Source organism: Cucurbita pepo, chromosome LG19 (genome assembly GCF_002806865.2).
Source record: "Cucurbita pepo subsp. pepo cultivar mu-cu-16 chromosome LG19, ASM280686v2, whole genome shotgun sequence".
Lineage (NCBI taxonomy): Eukaryota > Viridiplantae > Streptophyta > Magnoliopsida > Cucurbitales > Cucurbitaceae > Cucurbita > Cucurbita pepo.
Window position 1 is genome coordinate 1,247,407 of NC_036656.1, and position 17,371 is coordinate 1,264,777.

At 37.9% G+C, this 17,371-nt stretch overlaps 3 protein-coding genes across 8 annotated transcripts; all 3 read right to left on the bottom strand.

The window, feature by feature from the left end:
* Positions 1-364: 364 nt before the first annotated feature.
* LOC111781290 (phospholipid-transporting ATPase 1-like) lies at positions 365-7,605 on the bottom strand. Of its 5 annotated transcripts, XM_023661799.1 has the most exons (10): positions 7,479-7,563; positions 7,149-7,157; positions 6,978-7,065; positions 4,512-6,768; positions 3,673-4,009; positions 2,739-3,525; positions 2,502-2,625; positions 1,992-2,211; positions 1,350-1,808; positions 365-1,265 (listed from the first exon to the last, which is right to left on the bottom strand). In XM_023661799.1, the coding sequence occupies exons 4-10, from the start codon at positions 6,268-6,270 to the stop codon at positions 1,058-1,060; spliced, it is 3,894 nt and encodes a 1,297-aa protein (XP_023517567.1). In that variant the 5' UTR covers positions 6,271-6,768; positions 6,978-7,065; positions 7,149-7,157; positions 7,479-7,563; the 3' UTR covers positions 365-1,057. The 5 variants fall into 5 exon arrangements, with proteins under 5 accessions (XP_023517567.1, XP_023517566.1, XP_023517568.1 ...); XM_023661798.1 differs by lacking the exon at positions 7,149-7,157 and having other exon boundaries at positions 7,479-7,577; XM_023661800.1 differs by having other exon boundaries at positions 4,512-6,491; positions 7,149-7,574.
* Positions 7,606-9,570: 1,965 nt separating this feature from the next.
* LOC111781977 (high mobility group B protein 6-like) lies at positions 9,571-10,676 on the bottom strand. The gene is made up of 3 exons (XM_023662729.1): positions 10,169-10,676; positions 10,008-10,076; positions 9,571-9,906 (listed from the first exon to the last, which is right to left on the bottom strand). Exons 1-3 carry the CDS (start codon positions 10,592-10,594, stop codon positions 9,826-9,828), a joined length of 576 nt encoding a protein of 191 aa, XP_023518497.1. The 5' UTR covers positions 10,595-10,676; the 3' UTR covers positions 9,571-9,825.
* Positions 10,677-11,668: 992 nt separating this feature from the next.
* LOC111781150 lies at positions 11,669-15,637 on the bottom strand. 2 transcript variants are annotated; one of them, XM_023661600.1, is made up of 7 exons: positions 15,024-15,637; positions 14,842-14,922; positions 14,516-14,590; positions 13,588-13,632; positions 13,416-13,505; positions 13,211-13,312; positions 11,669-12,179 (listed from the first exon to the last, which is right to left on the bottom strand). In XM_023661600.1, the coding sequence occupies exons 1-7, from the start codon at positions 15,603-15,605 to the stop codon at positions 11,997-11,999; spliced, it is 1,158 nt and encodes a 385-aa protein (XP_023517368.1). In that variant the 5' UTR covers positions 15,606-15,637; the 3' UTR covers positions 11,669-11,996. The 2 variants fall into 2 exon arrangements, with proteins under 2 accessions (XP_023517368.1, XP_023517367.1); XM_023661599.1 differs by having other exon boundaries at positions 15,009-15,637.
* Positions 15,638-17,371: the final 1,734 nt, after the last annotated feature.

The window sequence follows — 17,371 nt, forward strand, 5'->3', positions numbered from 1 at the left end:
GACTCAAATAGCTCTCACTGTCAACTAAAGTACGCATCAAGAAGTCTTGTGATAAGTTGGTTGGTGTTCTCTATATTTATATCATCGATACCCTAGACGATAGATCTGAAATGATAGATCTGAAATGTTAATATAAACATGCAAAGATATCAATCCTCATCCTCACTTGTGCATCCTTCATTTGTTAGATAATGCCATAGCCACTCACCGAAGCCTTCATATCATGTTCTTGCTAATATGTTTAACTTAAAACACTATGCAGATACCATATCTCTTATAACCTATTCATCTTCACAGCTTCATTTCCAAATCAAACAAATCAAACAAATCAAACCAAATCAATAGCAGAAAAAAGATGCAGAGGTGAAGAAGAATTCTGTTCCTTTTCATTTAATGACTAAGCTAAAAATGGTTACAACGCACAAAAACAGATTAAAATCATGCAAACATGTGAGTGTTGTATTTTTTTCATCACTTCTCTCGTTCCTTAATGTTGATGAGTAAAAATTCCTCAGATTTTTACAAAGGGTTAACAAAGGGAAAGCAAAAACACCCTCCCTATCCCTATTATATACTTACTTTAATTCAATCTCTCCTTTCTCTTTCAACCTGTGTACGTTTCTTTTACCACATCACCCTAATATCATATCATACACTTCTCCTCCCCTTCCAACCCCAAACAAAACATAAATCCTACGACTCGACATCCCTCCGTTTCTTCCAAATAATCACCTCCCAACCAGAAACGTCATTTCGTGGGCCATTCCATCGTCTCCCATCTTTCGTATCGCACCCAACTTCAAACTCTGTGATCCAACTCTCATAAACTCTTGTTTACGATGCCATTTGTATCGTATGACCTTCTAATGCAACCTTAAGTCTTTCAGAGTCGATATCTATCGTCGAAGTATAATTAACTAAAAAAATTCATCTATGTCCAAGGACAAATGCATCACTTGGCATGGTCTAACCTTTCACAGTTACAATCACGCTTTGTGTACCACAGGGAAGTCATCTGCAAATGAGCAACTCAAAAGGATGGTTGAGTAGACGTATATTAATCGGAGTTTCGATCTTGCTTGGAACCCAATTGTTCATTACCTTTTCGTTTTCCCAGTACCTCGGCTTCTCTGGCTATTTGAATATCCGAGGGCCAAAATCTTTGGTTTACGACTTTAAAAAGATAACGCGGAAGCAATCCTACAACTATTATGAGCAATATAGTCAACCAATATGTCGGGGACTTGGCCAGTTGAAAAATCGTCCTGCAAAACAACAAAGAAGGTTCTTACATTTGTGGCATCATATGTATAAGATGAGAGAACCGAAGATTTGTTACAAGAACGAACCAGTAATTAGGGAAAACAGGTATCGAATCCAACACGACCATGCAGGCATATGTTATGACTATGGATCCCCAAACTGCAGCATGTGTAATATACACCCAACGTTGAACATCCATCGCCAAGTGTACATTCACGAGTATAACAACTGCTATGGTCCACAGACTTCCCAAGCTCCATATATCAATGGAACTCTCCCTGTAGATGTATAACGGCACGTAGAAGAGTACGAGACTCTGCCACAGGGTATCGATCATTGTGAACCAAAAGAGACGCAAATTGTATGCCTCCTGTCTATGGCCAGCACCATAGAGCTTAGGATATTGCAGTAGAGTTTTGTCACTCAAGTCTTTGTCCAGAATACCAACAAAAATAGTCGGGATCGACGTATAAATAACAGAGTAAAACACGCTACTCCAATCAGTCAAAGCTGAAGTCGTTGAGAATGCTGTGCATAGAATGTACCTACGAAATACAAAACAAAAGGGCACATCAAAAAATGCATAATTTTCATCAACACAATAGATAATGTTTCAGAGCCATGATTATGTCCTTTTTTCGTGTTTTTATAGGCAGTGAAAGCAGTTCAAAGTTCATTGTTTGGAATGCATGTATACAATCTTCGATACGAAAAGATGCTTATCGTACCAGAAGAGCATCAGGACGAAAACAGCATTGCGGTAAAAGTTGTAAAGAACCATGTAGCCTACGCGTTGATAGTTCCAATGTCCATGCACTAGAAGTAATCGTTTTAAAAAGCGAAATTGTCCCATGGCAAAATCAGATGCCATTACCGCCTGACGCCCTTCCTGTCCGCATATACCAACGCCTACATCGGCCATCTGAATCATTGAGACGTCATTTGCCCCTAAGAAAAATTCCATTGGTATATTCCATCAATAAACTAAAATGAGAGTAAAAAGAGCTCGTGTTCACATAAAGCATTTGCCAGGTATTGTAACAGCCCAAACCCAAGCCCACCGCTAGCAAATATTGTCCTCTTTGGGCTTTCCCTTCCGAGCTTCCCTCAAGGTTTTTAAAACGTGTCAGATAGGGAGAGGTTTCCACACCCTTATAAAGAATGTTTCGTTCTCCTCCCCAATCGACGTGGGATCTCACAGGTATATGATAATTAAGGAGTTGGAGAAGAAATTTTACCATCTCCAATCGCCAATGTCATATCATCAGTTCTACTCTTGATCAAATCGACAATTCCAGCTTTCTGCAGGGGTGCAACACGACAGCAAAGCACGACATTGCACGAAGTTGCAAGGTCAAAAAGCTGCCAGAAAACAGAAATCACACCAACAATCGTTAACACGTTTATAAAGTACTAGAATGATATTAACGATGCTGCAATGTAACGATTCTCGAAGGTAACAACAAGATGCTTGCCTCTGACTCCAATTCCTTCTCCAAAATGTAGACCAAACTGTTTCCATCTATTATTAGAGCTAGTGGTTTATCAGTCACTTCTTCTTCTTCTTCTTTCACTTCATTAAAATCTGGCATACTAGACGTCTTCAGTGTACCGTTACAGTCATTCTCACAATTGTTCAGCTTCTGTCTAGGACTTCCGCCCTGCCCTGATTTAATACCAAATTTTGCTATGGCGTCACCTAAAAGTTGCCTGCAATCGTTCTCGGAATTTCCATTGATAATAATTGACTGCATGTCTGGAGTAAGCAGTTTGCAGGAGAGACCGATTGATATGGCCGTCTCCTGCTTATCTCCAGTCAGAATCCAAACCTTTATTCCCGCCTGCCGAAGCGATTCAATGGCTTCAGGTACACCATCTTGAAGCTTGTCCTCGATAGCAGTTGCACCCAAAAGCTTTAGGTCACATTCTATAAGGGCTGCTGTCTGACGTAGTTTTACTACTCGTTCAGTCAGTGAAGTACTAGCATCCTCATATCTGCTCTGCCACAGCTCAAATTCGGAATCTGTCAGATCTTTAGCAGCAACTACAAGTGTTCGCAACCCTTCCATTGAATAATCACACAAATGGTTCTGAGTAGTATCCTTGATAAACTCTTCCCTATCAGAGTCGATGCCTAAAATACTCAACATTGAAGTATCAGCGCCTTTTACCAGCACCTTTATAGTGTTATCGGGGAATTTGATGACAACAGACATTCTTTTGCGTACGCTATCGAACTCATGTAAACCCAGAACTTCTAACCTAGAGTTCACAAAAAAGGAGGATAGAATGTAATGTTGTATGGATCAAACCGTGTCGTAAAAAATGGTTCAAACACAAGAAAAAGGGTAGGAATGAAAATTACTAGACAAGCTAAGAATTAATAATAGAAAGCGAGAGGTTATCTACCTTAAGTTCTCACCCTTGACATCGATAACAATATGCCCGGATGTGCGCTCGAAAAGGGTATATCCATAAGCAGAGGCTGCAGCAACTAGAGCTTGCTCATCAGGGGATTCCCCCTGATAACCAATAGTTTCAAAATCCTCGTGCAATTCACCATTCGCATAACTAGATTCGTCATCCATGAGAATAGGAATTACAGTATTGCATGCAGCCAAGGTAAGAAAAAAATCATGTGCAGCAATCTTTTCATCTCCGTTTGGGTCCTCGTGCAATAATTTGACAAGATCGGTATCAACAGCAACGTCAGATTTAAGTTTCCACTTCCTCCTCCCTAAAGTTTCTGTTGCACAAGATCACAATATATGAAGGAAAATGAAAGAAAACACATGATACAATCTCAGAATTTCATCTACCAGAAGGTTTAATTATTTGAGGAAACATTACAGGACATAGGCTAGCCATCTAATGGAGATCATAAGTGCAAGTAGACCTAAATCTTACTAGTTTTGGATGTCATGTGCCAACCCACCACCTTTTAAACTCCAAAGATTATAGATATATTCCATATACCATACACCTCAACACGAAAAACGTTCTAATTTTTATACCAAGTATGGCGAACCAACACTATTCATTCAATTGTTTTCTTCCATCGACGTTTAATGATCGGCACTTAAACCTAGAAGAACCAACAATATTCGATGAAGTTAAGAGTTCAACTAATAATAAACACAAACCGATGGCAATTGCATTGGAAACTAACATGAGTTATCGTTAATGAGCTCACACAAACATGGATTACAAAACTATGGGGATGGTAGCATCGAAATCATTTTCCATACCTGAAACGGAATACAACATTGATGGATATTCCTCAGACAAGTTGTTCCCATAATTCCTCCCATATACACTTGCTCTTTTGAATTCCATTTTATTTTCAGTAAGGGTTCCTGTTTTATCGGAAAATATGTAGCGAACTTGACCAAGATCTTCATTGATGTTTAATGATCTGCACTGAAACCTTGAGCGAGAGATTCTACAGTACATGTGCTTATCTTCAATCATGAAATATGACTGGCCCAGTCTCACCATCTCCATTGTAATATAAAGGGATATCGGTATCATGATCTGAAAAACTATAATCGAACTTAGAAAGGAGAAAAAGGTTTCCATAGGTATTCCATAAAACCTGTACCTCTTGCCATTTTCTGCCCCAGTTGTGAAATACGTTTTCCTGTAATATGGCAAGGTATCAAGCTGTTCCTTGTGACGAACAAGCCATGAGCCCATTCCAAGGGCCACAACTAGACACATGATAAAGAGGAAGATTGACAACCACAACGTTTCCCTGTTCATGTAACCCTCCAGTTTACTTCGCTTGGCAGGAGACACGGCACTGTTTAACATGGCTTTTGTCTCTTGTCCAGCATAGACGACCACCCCAATAATCCATTCCGTGTTCTTCAGCTGACAACCACGCAAGACTATGTTCGACTGGCTGAGGGGAAATTTATGGCCGTTGAACTCCATATTGGCAGTGAACTCATAAATGTTCCTATTAGGTTGTTCACATCTAATAAGACCTGAATACGAGCATCCCTCAGCTACTGCTGATGCAGTTTCCTGCCTAGCATACCTTGTCTTCAAGTTTGACTCACCATCCAAATTCATTGTTTGGATGTAAGCAAGGCCACTAGGATCACTTGTCCCCAATAAAACCATGTCACAAGGAATAACCTCATCTGCACAAATCTTTACAACTTCACCCGCTCGTATTTTTTTCCACACTTTCAATCGGAATTCATCCAATTGAAGCACTAGAGCCTGTTTATTATTCTCATTGCGATCCGATCGGTGTCTTCGCCAATCCTCATAGCCATCTTTAATAGCTGTAACACAGAGCACAAACAGGAGTGGAAAAAGAGATACCGTTCTCCCAAAGACCGCCAAAGGTGGAAGCTGGTTGAGAGCTGCAATAGCAAGAAAATAAAGATAGGCAACCCGGTGGAACTGAATGAAGAGATTCTTTGGCAAGAAGGTAATCAATGTGTACTTGCTAGTTGTTATCTCATTTCCTGTGAACTCATACTTGTCATTAGTTCTCCTAGGATCATTGATGTATATCAACCTTGGATTATCGTCATGCTGTAAATTATCTTCGAACTGCATACTCTTATGATGACTTCTTTGTGCCTTATGCAATTTCTCCTGGACTCTAGAGAGTTCAAAGCTCGGAGGGTTATCGTTGATACTATGTAGCTCCATTGCACCCCACGAGACCAGGCGTCTTCTATCCTGCGTGGGGTCGCCAAAAGGTGACCGGTTAGGAAACAGAGAGCCAATAGTATGATACTGCCTCCTCCTAGAAAGAGAAGTGGAACGTCTGAGGGAATCCTCAACGCTCCAATCTTTATCTCCGAAAGAGGCGGCGCAGTTTTCCTTCACATCCACGACGTCACTCTGAGCATCCTCGTGAGTGGAAGAGGTGAAGGAAGCACTGCGACATAGAGAACCAGCAGAACCAAAATTTGGAGATGGGGATCGGTGTTCAATAACTGATGCAGATTCTGATGAAGCCAACAGGGGCTGACCAGCACTCATATATTACTTTTTGACAACATTAGGAAGTCTAATATGCAAATCAAACGAAGCCCCAGTACATATTAAACCATTCATCCCAAGTCCATCCAAACAAAACACAAAGAACAACAAGAATTTGAGCTCCATCTCACCAAGAACCTGCATCCCCTCATCCTCCTAAACCCATATTCTTGTACTTCCTAGAAATCAATTCCCGTTGAACAACGTCCAAGCCTGAGCGACTAAATGTCAAAACAATTAAAAACACACACAAAATCCATCTGCTTGGAAGTGAAAACAGGGAAATATAATGGAAGGGCTTATCAATAGGAACACATTCAGAATCCTGCCTTCCAGAAAAACTCAGATCAGAGACCAGCCTCTCATGTTTACAACAGAGGAACACAGGAATCAATGATGCACAAACAGCTCTTTTCGAGGATGTATGGACAACTTCCTCTAGTGGATCCAAATAACAACAAACACCCTACGACTCCCCAAGCAAGAAATGCCAAAAACCTATATAGCAAATGAGACAAACCCGAATTAATAACCAGCCCTAAGCCTGAAAAAACAAAATAAACCTAAATTTTGTTTTCCTTCAGAAAAAAAGCCCCAATCGAATCAGACCCAGATATGCAATCATCACAAAAACACAAAAGGCAAAAGAAAAAAGATGTAAACAATGAAGAAAAGGAAAGAATTAAAAGAAAAACAGAGGTAGGTACCAGTAAGTTCGATGAAAGAGAAGGGTTATCGTCTCGGAATTGATGAAACGAAGTAGAAGCGCAGAGAGATCAGACGCCCTTCAATGCACTGAATACAAAATCAAATAGCGAAATGGCAGAGAAGTGAGAGAGAAGAAGAAAAGAAGGGGAGGCGGATCGGGGAACACCCACCTGAAATCGCTGTCACCGGAAGATAAATCGAGCGGCGGGAAGATCGAAAAACACCCAAAAGGAAACGGAAAAAATTAAGAACTGGGGAAGAAGAGGAAGAGGGATAAGAATAGAAAAAAGGACATTGAAATGGGAATGAATTGGAGAGAGAGAGAGAGAGAGAGAGAGGTGCTGAGTCCGAGGAAATCGCAGAGAGACAGACAGAGAGAGAATCGGAAAACCACCAATTCAAAATCAAAAGCTTTTCATTTGGAAATGGAAGTGGAATCAAAATTGAAATCGAAATTGAAATCGAAATTGAAATTGAAATTGAAATTGGGCTGTTCTTACACAGCTATGGTTTCGATCGATCGATCGATCAATGCTGGTTCAGTGAATACGGCACCGTCTCGTCCTTTTTCCTTTTGCAGCCTGCCAGCCTTGTTCTTGTTACGCTCTCAAACTTATCTTCCTTTCCNTTCTAAATTATAAAAAATATTCCTAATTTGTGATTTCCCATTAATTATTATCCTTAATTTTCCCAAAAAAAAATAATTATAATTACGTTTTTTTTTTATAAAAATTACTAAAATATATTATCACCGACCCCTTCAAAAGGTTAAAAATTTATTATTTATCGCTCGATAAAAAAACGTTAAGGTATTAAAGTTTTCGTTTCAATTTTTCTATAATTACTTTTGAATTTTTAATTTTAAAAATATGGATTTAATATAGATTTTTGTTTCTTAAATTGTTTTTTATTTAATTTTTTGAATATTAAATGGTAGTTTGGTTTCATATGCTATTAACCTAAATNTATTTTAAAAATATGGATTTAATATAGATTTTTGTTTCTTAAATTGTTTTTTATTTAATTTTTTTTAATATTAAATGGTAGTTTGGTTTCATATGCTATTAACCTAAATAATTATTAGTTGGTATTATTTATATTTAATTCAAATTTTATAAATTAAAAAAAAAAATTAATTGGAATATTCCATTGAAATCTTATTTAAAAGAGTATTAATTTTATTCCTTTTTATTTGGCCCATAATTATTTGAACAAATTAAAAACTTTAATTTATTTCCTTAAATGTCCCTAATTTTGTTAGAATTTGAAGCAACCGTTATGGATTTTAAAACGTTAATTTTGACATTCAATTATTTAATTATTTAATTATTTTGGTGTTTTTATTAACTCACGAGGTAAATAAATAGGTTCAAGGTTTTTATTCGGTTATTCGAGAATGAGGTAAATAGAATAAGTGTTTGTTTGGTTCTTAGTTACTGAACCCGAACATCTACTCCCTCTGTTTCTCGTATAGACAATACTCTGATGTTCTTAGTTTGTATTATTACTGAACTCATACCGTTGCAGTATTGTATTGAAAAGTTTTACACAATATCGATGTAGAGTCACTGCTTGATAATCTAGTTAGCTAGTGTTCTTTGGTTACGTCTAAAATTTCGAGTTTTAATGACAATAGAATTTGCTGTAGAGACATGGAACAACTAAACTTTAAATTCAAATATTAATCTCGATGCAATGAACACAATAAACCTAAACTGGGGATGGAAATAGTCAATGGGTTATCGATAATTTATTTTTCGTCTCGAAATTTGATATCAAATTCAAACAGTGAATAGCGGGATTTTATATGAATTCAAGATAGAAATTGATAGCATAAAGTAAGACAACAACAAGTTATCATTCAACTTCGAGGAATTGAACAAATCCTGAAATCCACCTGTTTTCAAATTCATCCGAACAAGTATTGAACCTTTTTTTTTCCTTTCGTTCTTTGGAAAGCTACGAAAGATGGTTATGTTTAAAAATTTAGGTTGTTAGCTTCCAAATGCTAATAATAATACGTTCTCGAGAAAAAAATTATCGTAAAGGAGGAATAAGTCTCGTTAAATAATGAACTCAACTCAACCATAAATTTTTTAGGTTAGATTGGTTCGTGTTGTGTGAGTCGATTTTTTTTTTCGAGTCATCGTGTTTTTTTTTTAACACTCGTACTTCTTTCTTTCTTTTTTTCCTCCATTGTTTTTCGGGGAAGAGAAAAAGGAACGAACATTAGATCTGAAACACGAGTTAATTCTAGATTTGGGACGAGTTCGTCCCCATGTATAGACTATTCCATTTTTCTTAATAAAATAATGGAGGAGAAAGAGAGAAGAACAAAAAAAAAAAGGAGTAAAAGAAAAAAACGCATTCTAGTTTATTTATTTTGTGTTTAATTCATGTTAGTCCGTTTCAATTGATTTTACTTCGTTTTTGTTTTTCTTCTTCAAAAATCAAAATTTCTTTGAACTCTTTGATTTATGATGAGTAGTTTCATTACAAAACTGACTAACAAATTAAATGAATGCTTGAATCAATCTCCCCCAATCTCATAAACTCACACAGAAAATTCAATGCAGATGATAATGCGCGAGAGAGAATCATGAACTAACACTGATTTGGAATTTCTTCGGTCTCAGACATTAAATGAAGTGAAGGAGATGAAGAGTGATATTGATTACAACTCAAGGTTTCCATCATGATGAAGAGAACAACATAATGAGGTATTACATTGATTTTGTTTTTACCTTTGAATCAATGAATGCCACTTTCTGAAGAAATCCGAAGAAGATGAAGAGGCAATCGAAAAATTGGGGAAAATCAAAATCGGCGAACAAAACTGAGACGACTTCAAATTCCTATGACGAATTCTGAGGAATCCGACGATGAAATCTCGTCAATCGATTCTTCTTCGTCGCTGATTTCAAATTCCTGAAAATATCGGAGAATTATTGATTGATTTTACGTTGAAGCAGATGAATCCGGAACTTAGAAATCGAGAAATAGCTTCGAGGTTAGAGATCGGAATTTACCTGAAATTGTAAGTCGGTGAATATCTTCTCTCGCTCCTTCTCTCTGAGACTTCGCATCGGAGAAATCCTCTGATCCAAGTCAAATCAAATTAAGCAAACGAACAACAGATAAACACAAATCAACCGATTGAAACTTGAAACTCGCGAAAAAGATTGTTTACCATACAGTACGATCTGAGTTCCTTCAATCTGAATAACCTGTCGACCTCCATCTCCAGATCCCTCTGCACCTCACTTCTCTGCAAAATCTCCTTCCTCTGCATCTCCAACACCATATCCCTCTCTCTCAACATTTTCTCCGTCCGTTCACCGTCTAATCTCAATCTCTCAAGCTTCATCTTAACCGCATTGAGTTCATCCGCCAGAGACAAATCACATGACTCTGTCCTCGTCGCCGTCGCGTGAATCGGCGGTTCGTTCTCCTTATTGGCATCTCCGGATAGCGGGATCTCCACCCGTTCCGCCTTGGATTTGACGATTTTGGCGACTGCAGGAACATGATTTGAGAGCGAATTCCTCGGTTGGAGTGGGCGGCGGCCGGACTTGAGATGAAGATCTAGATGCGTGGGATGGAGAAGAGACTGCATATTGGTGGAGATGGAGAAAAGGAGAGGAAGAGAAATGGAATCACAGAAAAAAAAAACAAAAAAGAAAATAAAAGAGAAGAGTGGAAGTGGCTGCTTTTCGATTTTGTTTTTAGGGTTTGAATTTGAAAGTAAACAGGCGGCAACGGCTACTTTATTCTATTACCTTACTTACCTTATTTTAGGTTAAAAGACAAAATTTTCCACATGCTCGGTTGATACCATTTGTCACAATCGCACTTTGATGACAGCATACTTGTGATTGTGCGGCACTCACTCTACACTAACAAGTGAGTTAAGCCTATTCGTTCTCGTGTCGCCTATGGCCAAGCGACGTATGCTCGAGCCTCTAGCCCCAGTTCAAGAAGAAGGTTTTAGAAAACAGGGGCGGAGAGATTTTGAAAGCAAGACTTGAGAAATTGAAATTGGTGTTATATGGGAATGTAAGCAAAATGCAACAACGACGACTTACTGCATATAACTATCGGGTAGGGAGAAGTTGAGAACTTTAAGAGTATTCATATCACTCAAGAACCTAACCAATTCAGACTATTGATATTCATGATGTGTTGTTGTAACTTGAATGTTTAAAATTTTAGTTATTAATATAATATATATGGCGGACAAGTATAATTTTTTTAAAATAATTATAAAAAAGAAAGAACTCGATAACCCAATTCCGCTCAACTCGAAAAATGGATAGTTGAGTTAGGAATTCTATTTAAATTGTTCGAGTCACTTATCCAATTCGGGTATACACTTTTATTGAAGGAAATTTGTTAGCCATAAATAAATATTTAATATATTTTGTTTTTTTATTTAAAGAAAACAAGAAATATATAAATATATATTTATCACGTTGGAATTATTTAATTTAGACAAGCGACAACTTCATGTGGCTTTTACATCAATGTCTGAACAAATAGTTTTTATTTATTTATTTTTAATTTCATTTACTATATTCTTAATAATGCTGCTACCATTATGTAATATGTTATTCATACTTAAATTTGAGAATTTTTTAGCATTACGATACAACCGTAATCTAATGTAACACGTTTTTCATTCTTCTAGATAGATAGCAATTTCAGTTCATTTCATAATAGAACAACTTTCAAAGAATACGTTCATCTAAACATAGCTCAATTAGCTAAGACATATGCTTTCGACTGAAAGAAAAGAAGTTCGAAACTTTGTCCTAAAAAAAACGTTCGAACATTTCTCACTTATACACAGATATATATAAGGTTTTGGCATATACAATCACAATATATACAAACACATACAAGAATGCAAAGAGAATTCATCAGAAGCTCCAAAATCCTCAACATTCAATCTATCAATGCAGAGTCCATTCAGAGTTTAGAGTTTAGAGGAGGGCGAGTGAAAAAACCTGAGATCTGATTCAAAGATAATCCATTGGGAGCCCGAGTTCGTCGTCATTGGCCTCCTTGCTCCTACGAAATCTTTTACCATCATAGCTTCGTTTGTTACTCCACGAGTCCTGTTCAAATCTCCGTTCTTCAAACTCGTAAAGTTCTTCAAGGTCATCTAATGAATTCCCCACGTTCTGGGTGCCTAAGAATCCCTGGTATAACCAACGATATAATTATGAACAAGTCGATAGTTACGAGTGCTTTATATTGTTAATCTTAACCTTTCTATTTCGTCAAACGAGATTGGACCTATGAACTTGAATAGGTGGTTTGGTTTTTTGAAACAACTCATGATTGGTTGTAGGCGCGTTCGTGTGGTCGACTGAGACTACTTTTGTTAGTATTTGAAACAACTATTTTCCAAACGGGTTTTCAAAATTCTATGCATTTTTTCCAAACGGGTTTTGAAGTTAAGAAACTTGTCGGGTACCAACTTGAAAGTTCGGAAGCTAAACTTGTGATTTAACTTTATAATAATATTCAGTGGGACGTTTAAGCACATAGAACGGTACCTTTGTCAGCCTTTGAATGCGCGATGCTGCATCTTCATGTACAACAACCACGTCCGATATGACTTCCAGGACATCCTCAACAAGCAAAGCATATGTACTCACCTGAAACAGTCATGAAATTTGAAGTCAACTTGAAAAAGGCATGATGTTCAGTAAAGATATCAACAGATACAAACTAAAAGTAACAGATCTTCACTTTACTTACAAGGCTGGAAGGAAGGAAGGAGTATCCAAATGAATCGAGTTCTAGAGATTCAACTGCACCCGAGTTAATGTTGAAAGTGTATCCACGTATCTAAACATGAGATTTTGAAAGAGGTGAGAAATGAGCGATAAATATAATTCTAGAATCAAAGGAGTCCTGAGTCAATCGATACCTTTCCGATATTCCGTCGACCAGGTGTAACTACTCTGTATCCTACCTAGCAAAGACCTAAGNCAAACAACTCATGATTGGTTGTAGGCGCGTTCGTGTGGTCGACTGAGACTACTTTTGTTAATATTTGAAACAACTATTTTCCAAACGGGTTTTCAAAATTCTATGCATTTTTTCCAAACGGGTTTTGAAGCTAAGAAACTTGTCGGGTACAAACTTGAAAGTTCGGAAGCTAAACTTGTGATTTAACTTTATAAGAATATTCAGTGGGACGTTTAAGCACATAGAACGGTACCTTTGTCAGCCTTTGAATGCGCGATGCTGCATCTTCATGTACAACAACCACGTCCGATATGACTTCCAGGACATCCTCAACAAGCAAAGCATATGTACTCACCTGAAACAGTCATGAAATTTGAAGTCAACTTGAAAAAGGCATGATGTTCAGTAAAGATATCAACAGATACAAACTAAAAGTAACAGATCTTCACTTTACTTACAAGGCTGGAAGGAAGGAAGGAGTATCCAAATGAATCGAGTTCTAGAGATTCAACTGCACCCGAGTTAATGTTGAAAGTGTATCCACGTATCTAAACATGAGATTTTGAAAGAGGTGAGAAATGAGCGATAAATATAATTCTAGAATCAAAGGAGTCCTGAGTCAATCGATACCTTTCCGATATTCCGTCGACCAGGTGTAACTACTCTGTATCCTACCTAGCAAAGACCTAAGCGTTAATGTCTGAAAATAAACTACAAAATGGAGATAGAACCCAGAATCTATTGTAATGTAAAAGATAAACGAACTACAAGATAAACCGAGTAATTCAATGTACTTGGAAACTCCCTCTCTTGCGCACTCCTACTCAAGCCCCTAAGGCGACTAATCAATTGTGAAATCTCACATCGAATGGAGAAGAGAACGAAACACTATTTATAAGAGTGGGAAACCTCTCCCAAGCAGACCTTTTTAAAACCTTGAAGGGAAGCCCGAAAGGGAAAGCCCAATGAGGATAATATTTGTTAGTGGTGGGCTTGGGCCGTTACAAATGATATCAGAGCTAAACACGGGGCGATGTGCCAGCAATGAGGCTAAGCCCCGAAGGGGGATGGACACGAGATGGTGTGCCAACAAGGACACTGGGCCCCGAAAAGGGTGGATTGGGGGGTCCCACATCAATTGGAGAAGGGAACGAGTGCCAGTGAAGACGCTAGGTCCTGAAGGGATCCCACATCGGTTGGAAAGGAGAACGAAACACTCTTTATAAAGGTGTGGAAAGGACTCCCTAACAGATGCGTTTAAAAACTTTGAGGGGAAGCCCGAAAGGGAAACCCCAAAAAGGACAATATCTGCTAGCAGTAAGCTTGGGCCGTTACATCAATTTTCTAACTTCCTTCTTTCCCACTTCTCCTATTTATAAACAAATTAGTGATATACCCTTATAATATCTGTAGCTTCCTTTGGATGGCATTCCTATCATATGGGTATTCTCCAGCAACTCAAGAAAACCCAAAGCGAATTCGAAAGCATCTATCTAGATAAGCAAGCAGTATCATTCCCAAAAGAAGACTTTCTTCTTTTAAACACAAAAAAGTGTACCAGTGTTTCCAATCCAGCCATTCTGAATTCATTCTCCATGACTGTCTCATCATGAACAAGTATAACATCGCCAACCTGCAATGGGTTTGATAGATTAGATGTTAAAAGTGGGAAAAAACTACACAACTCCAAAAAAATGAGCACTAGAAGCATTAGAGCCAAGGCAATGAAGCATTATAAGCTTCAGTACATATTGAATATATGCATCAATCTACAATTCCTAAATTGCAGAGAATTATAGAACTATTTCTTTCAATCTTCACATCTTTGCTGCATAAATGTGCAGAGAAATTGATTACGATTGAGGGAGTTAGGAGAAAAAGTACCTGATCAATATCCTCAAGAAGAAACCATTCTGATTCTCCAGAAAGTAAGCTTGGCTTCACTTCAACAAGCTTTACCATCCACTATAGAGCATGAAAATTAGAGCATGAGACTTCCAAGAATCAAGGAAAGCATACAATAAAGCCACAATTAGAACAGGGTCACTTACAGCTTCAGTATTTACCCAGAGCTGCGAGACGAAACCCAAGCTAAGCGCAGTTTGAACGCTGATCACTTGCTTCGCCAACATGCTCGATCTCCTCATCACTTGCCTCCTTTTCCGTAACGCTACCTTCCCACTCTCCCCTTCTGATTCCTTCTCCATTTTTGCATCCTTATCTTCAATGGCAACCAAATCCCCTTCTCCTTCTGAGCTCCTTCCCCTGTTTAAGCCCTTCTTCTTACCCTCATCGAGAAATTCCAACCCCCCGGATGAAACTGCAGCTCCATCGCCCCGTCCTTCGCTGGAATCATTCCCATTTCCGTCTAAATTTGCAACGCTACGGCTTGGTTCGACGTCGAGAAGATTTTCATCTTCGCCTTTCAATCGTAACTCGTCGCTGAATCGGTTTCGCCTAGGTACAAATGCGCACAAGCTTTTGGTTACTTTTTTTCTCAAAAAGAGGAGGGAGCCATTTTTAACATCTGAAGAACCAGAATTGAAGCAATTTGAAAGAAGATGGGGATGAGATTCGAATTTGGTGAGCCCTAATCGTCGAAATTTGATGGAAGATGAAAAGGGGAACGACGGAAGAGAGTCGCACATTGTGAAACCTTGACTGTGACTGAAAAGTTCGAACAATCGGAGCCGATGAAGGGAAACTCGTCGTTCGTCACCGTTGGGGATTATCAGTTTTGGGCCTGCTAGTTGGGCTCATACTTAGGCCGATTGCTAGGCCCAATTAGAAACCTCAATCCCCTAATTAAATATGGAAAACATCAACGTAGATAAACGTCATGCAATCATCATACTCATCGCCATAAAGTGCATCAAGCATATCAAGTACGTCATACATCGAAATATATATATTACGCACATCATCATGTATCATAACTCATACATCATCATATACTAGTATACGACGTCACACACTCATACATCATCATAACTCATACCTCCTAAATTATAATTCATACAATTTCTAGCATATACTAGAGTAAGGTCATTTATTTGGTTGGCCTTAGCCGAAGTAATCCCTAATTTAATTAACTTAAGCTCTCGTTCCTTGAGAGCTGCTCCAAAGGTTGTCGAGGTTCGCTTCCTATCACGTTGTTTGTCACCTTTCGTTAGTATATCACATATTAATTAATAATCCAACTAACAACGTGAAAAACGGCTCTAAAAAGGTTGAACCAGCCAAAAATAGGTTTGCGAGGGTCGAAATGGTAGAAACCGAGACAAAAGTGAAAAGTCGAGCCAAATGCGCAGGGAGCCGCCGAAAGCCATGCTGCAACTTGCACGTGGGCATTAGGTGCATTTAGTTGCAGGCCAGGTTAGTGATTCGGGTTACAGGCGGGTCGCAGTCGTAGGCCTCGGGTTGTTGGGTTGTGGGTTAGCAGGCTAGTTCATGGGAAACTTGGGTTGGAGAGCAGGTCGCGGGTATCCGATGGATAAATAATTATCGGTGTTTGTAGATTGGGTTAGGTCGGGTTTAGACAGTTTTTAGACCTAATCTAATGGTCCGAGTTGTAAATTTTTAACTCATACAACTCTTATTAAATAATGAACTCGACCCAACCCAATCCAACTGGTTGGGTTGCGTTGGATTGGTTTAGGTTATTCGAATTATTTATTCAATTTATGGTTGTATTGGATAGATAAAATATTTATTTATTTTTATTTTTAGACATTAATTCAAATTTACAATTAATTTTTAATATATATTTTAAAAAATTAACTTTCAAATAGTCATAAAATTATTTTTAAAAATGGTCGGTGAATAAATAATAATAATAAATAATTATAAAAGTAAATAAAAATAAAATAAATATACGTATTATACAATTTTTATGCTTTCATCCTAGATAGGCCTTTACCATTTCATATCGGGTCAAAATGGGAGTGTATGACCGTTCACCAAAATCACGTCTACACCCGCTTGGACAAAAATGCCCCAAAATGTACTATAGAGGGATATGACTAATTGTCAACTTCTATCCGCTCATGGTATTAGATACGGTAAATCAGTACTTATACTCAGATGATACTTAATAATAGGTATTTTGCTTGTGTCAACTAACCCTCTTTCTATTTCCATCGAGCCATGTATCCTCAACTCGATCAGCCCAGAATCTCTTCACGAGCATTCTTCAACGGGAAATCAACATACACCTCTTTCTATTCCCACCTTTTGTTGGTCATCGAGCTATGTATCTTCTACTCGATCAACCCACACTCTCTTTCACGAGCATTCTTCATTGAGAAATCCAAATAGGTTTTGTATACCTCGTTTACAAATCCTACAACTTTTTTATTTTAAATTTATTTACTTTACGAAAAGATATTTTCTCAGTGACATTTGATATTAATGA

Excerpts from the sequence above, each read along its gene's own strand:
- LOC111781290 (XM_023661801.1), bottom strand. The coding sequence starts at position 6,270 with ATGAGTGCTGGTCAGCCCCTGTTGGCTTCATCAGAATCTGCATCAGTT. Across the intron at positions 2,212-2,501 it reads GACATTGGCGATTGGAGATG|GGGCAAATGACGTCTCAATG; the intron begins GTAAAATTTCTT and ends AATTTTTCTTAG. Across the intron at positions 1,266-1,349 it reads CCTGTTTTCCCTAATTACTG|GACGATTTTTCAACTGGCCA; the intron begins GTTCGTTCTTGT and ends GTTGTTTTGCAG.
- LOC111781977 (XM_023662729.1), bottom strand. The coding sequence starts at position 10,594 with ATGCAGTCTCTTCTCCATCCCACGCATCTAGATCTTCATCTCAAGTCC. Across the intron at positions 10,077-10,168 it reads AACTCAGATCGTACTGTATG|AGGATTTCTCCGATGCGAAG; the intron begins GTAAACAATCTT and ends GACTTGGATCAG. Across the intron at positions 9,907-10,007 it reads TCACCGACTTACAATTTCAG|GAATTTGAAATCAGCGACGA; the intron begins GTAAATTCCGAT and ends CGATATTTTCAG.
- LOC111781150 (XM_023661599.1), bottom strand. The coding sequence starts at position 15,605 with ATGTGCGACTCTCTTCCGTCGTTCCCCTTTTCATCTTCCATCAAATTT. Across the intron at positions 13,506-13,587 it reads GTCGACGGAATATCGGAAAG|ATACGTGGATACACTTTCAA; the intron begins GTATCGATTGAC and ends TCTCATGTTTAG. Across the intron at positions 12,180-13,210 it reads GCATTCAAAGGCTGACAAAG|GGATTCTTAGGCACCCAGAA; the intron begins GTACCGTTCTAT and ends TGGTTATACCAG.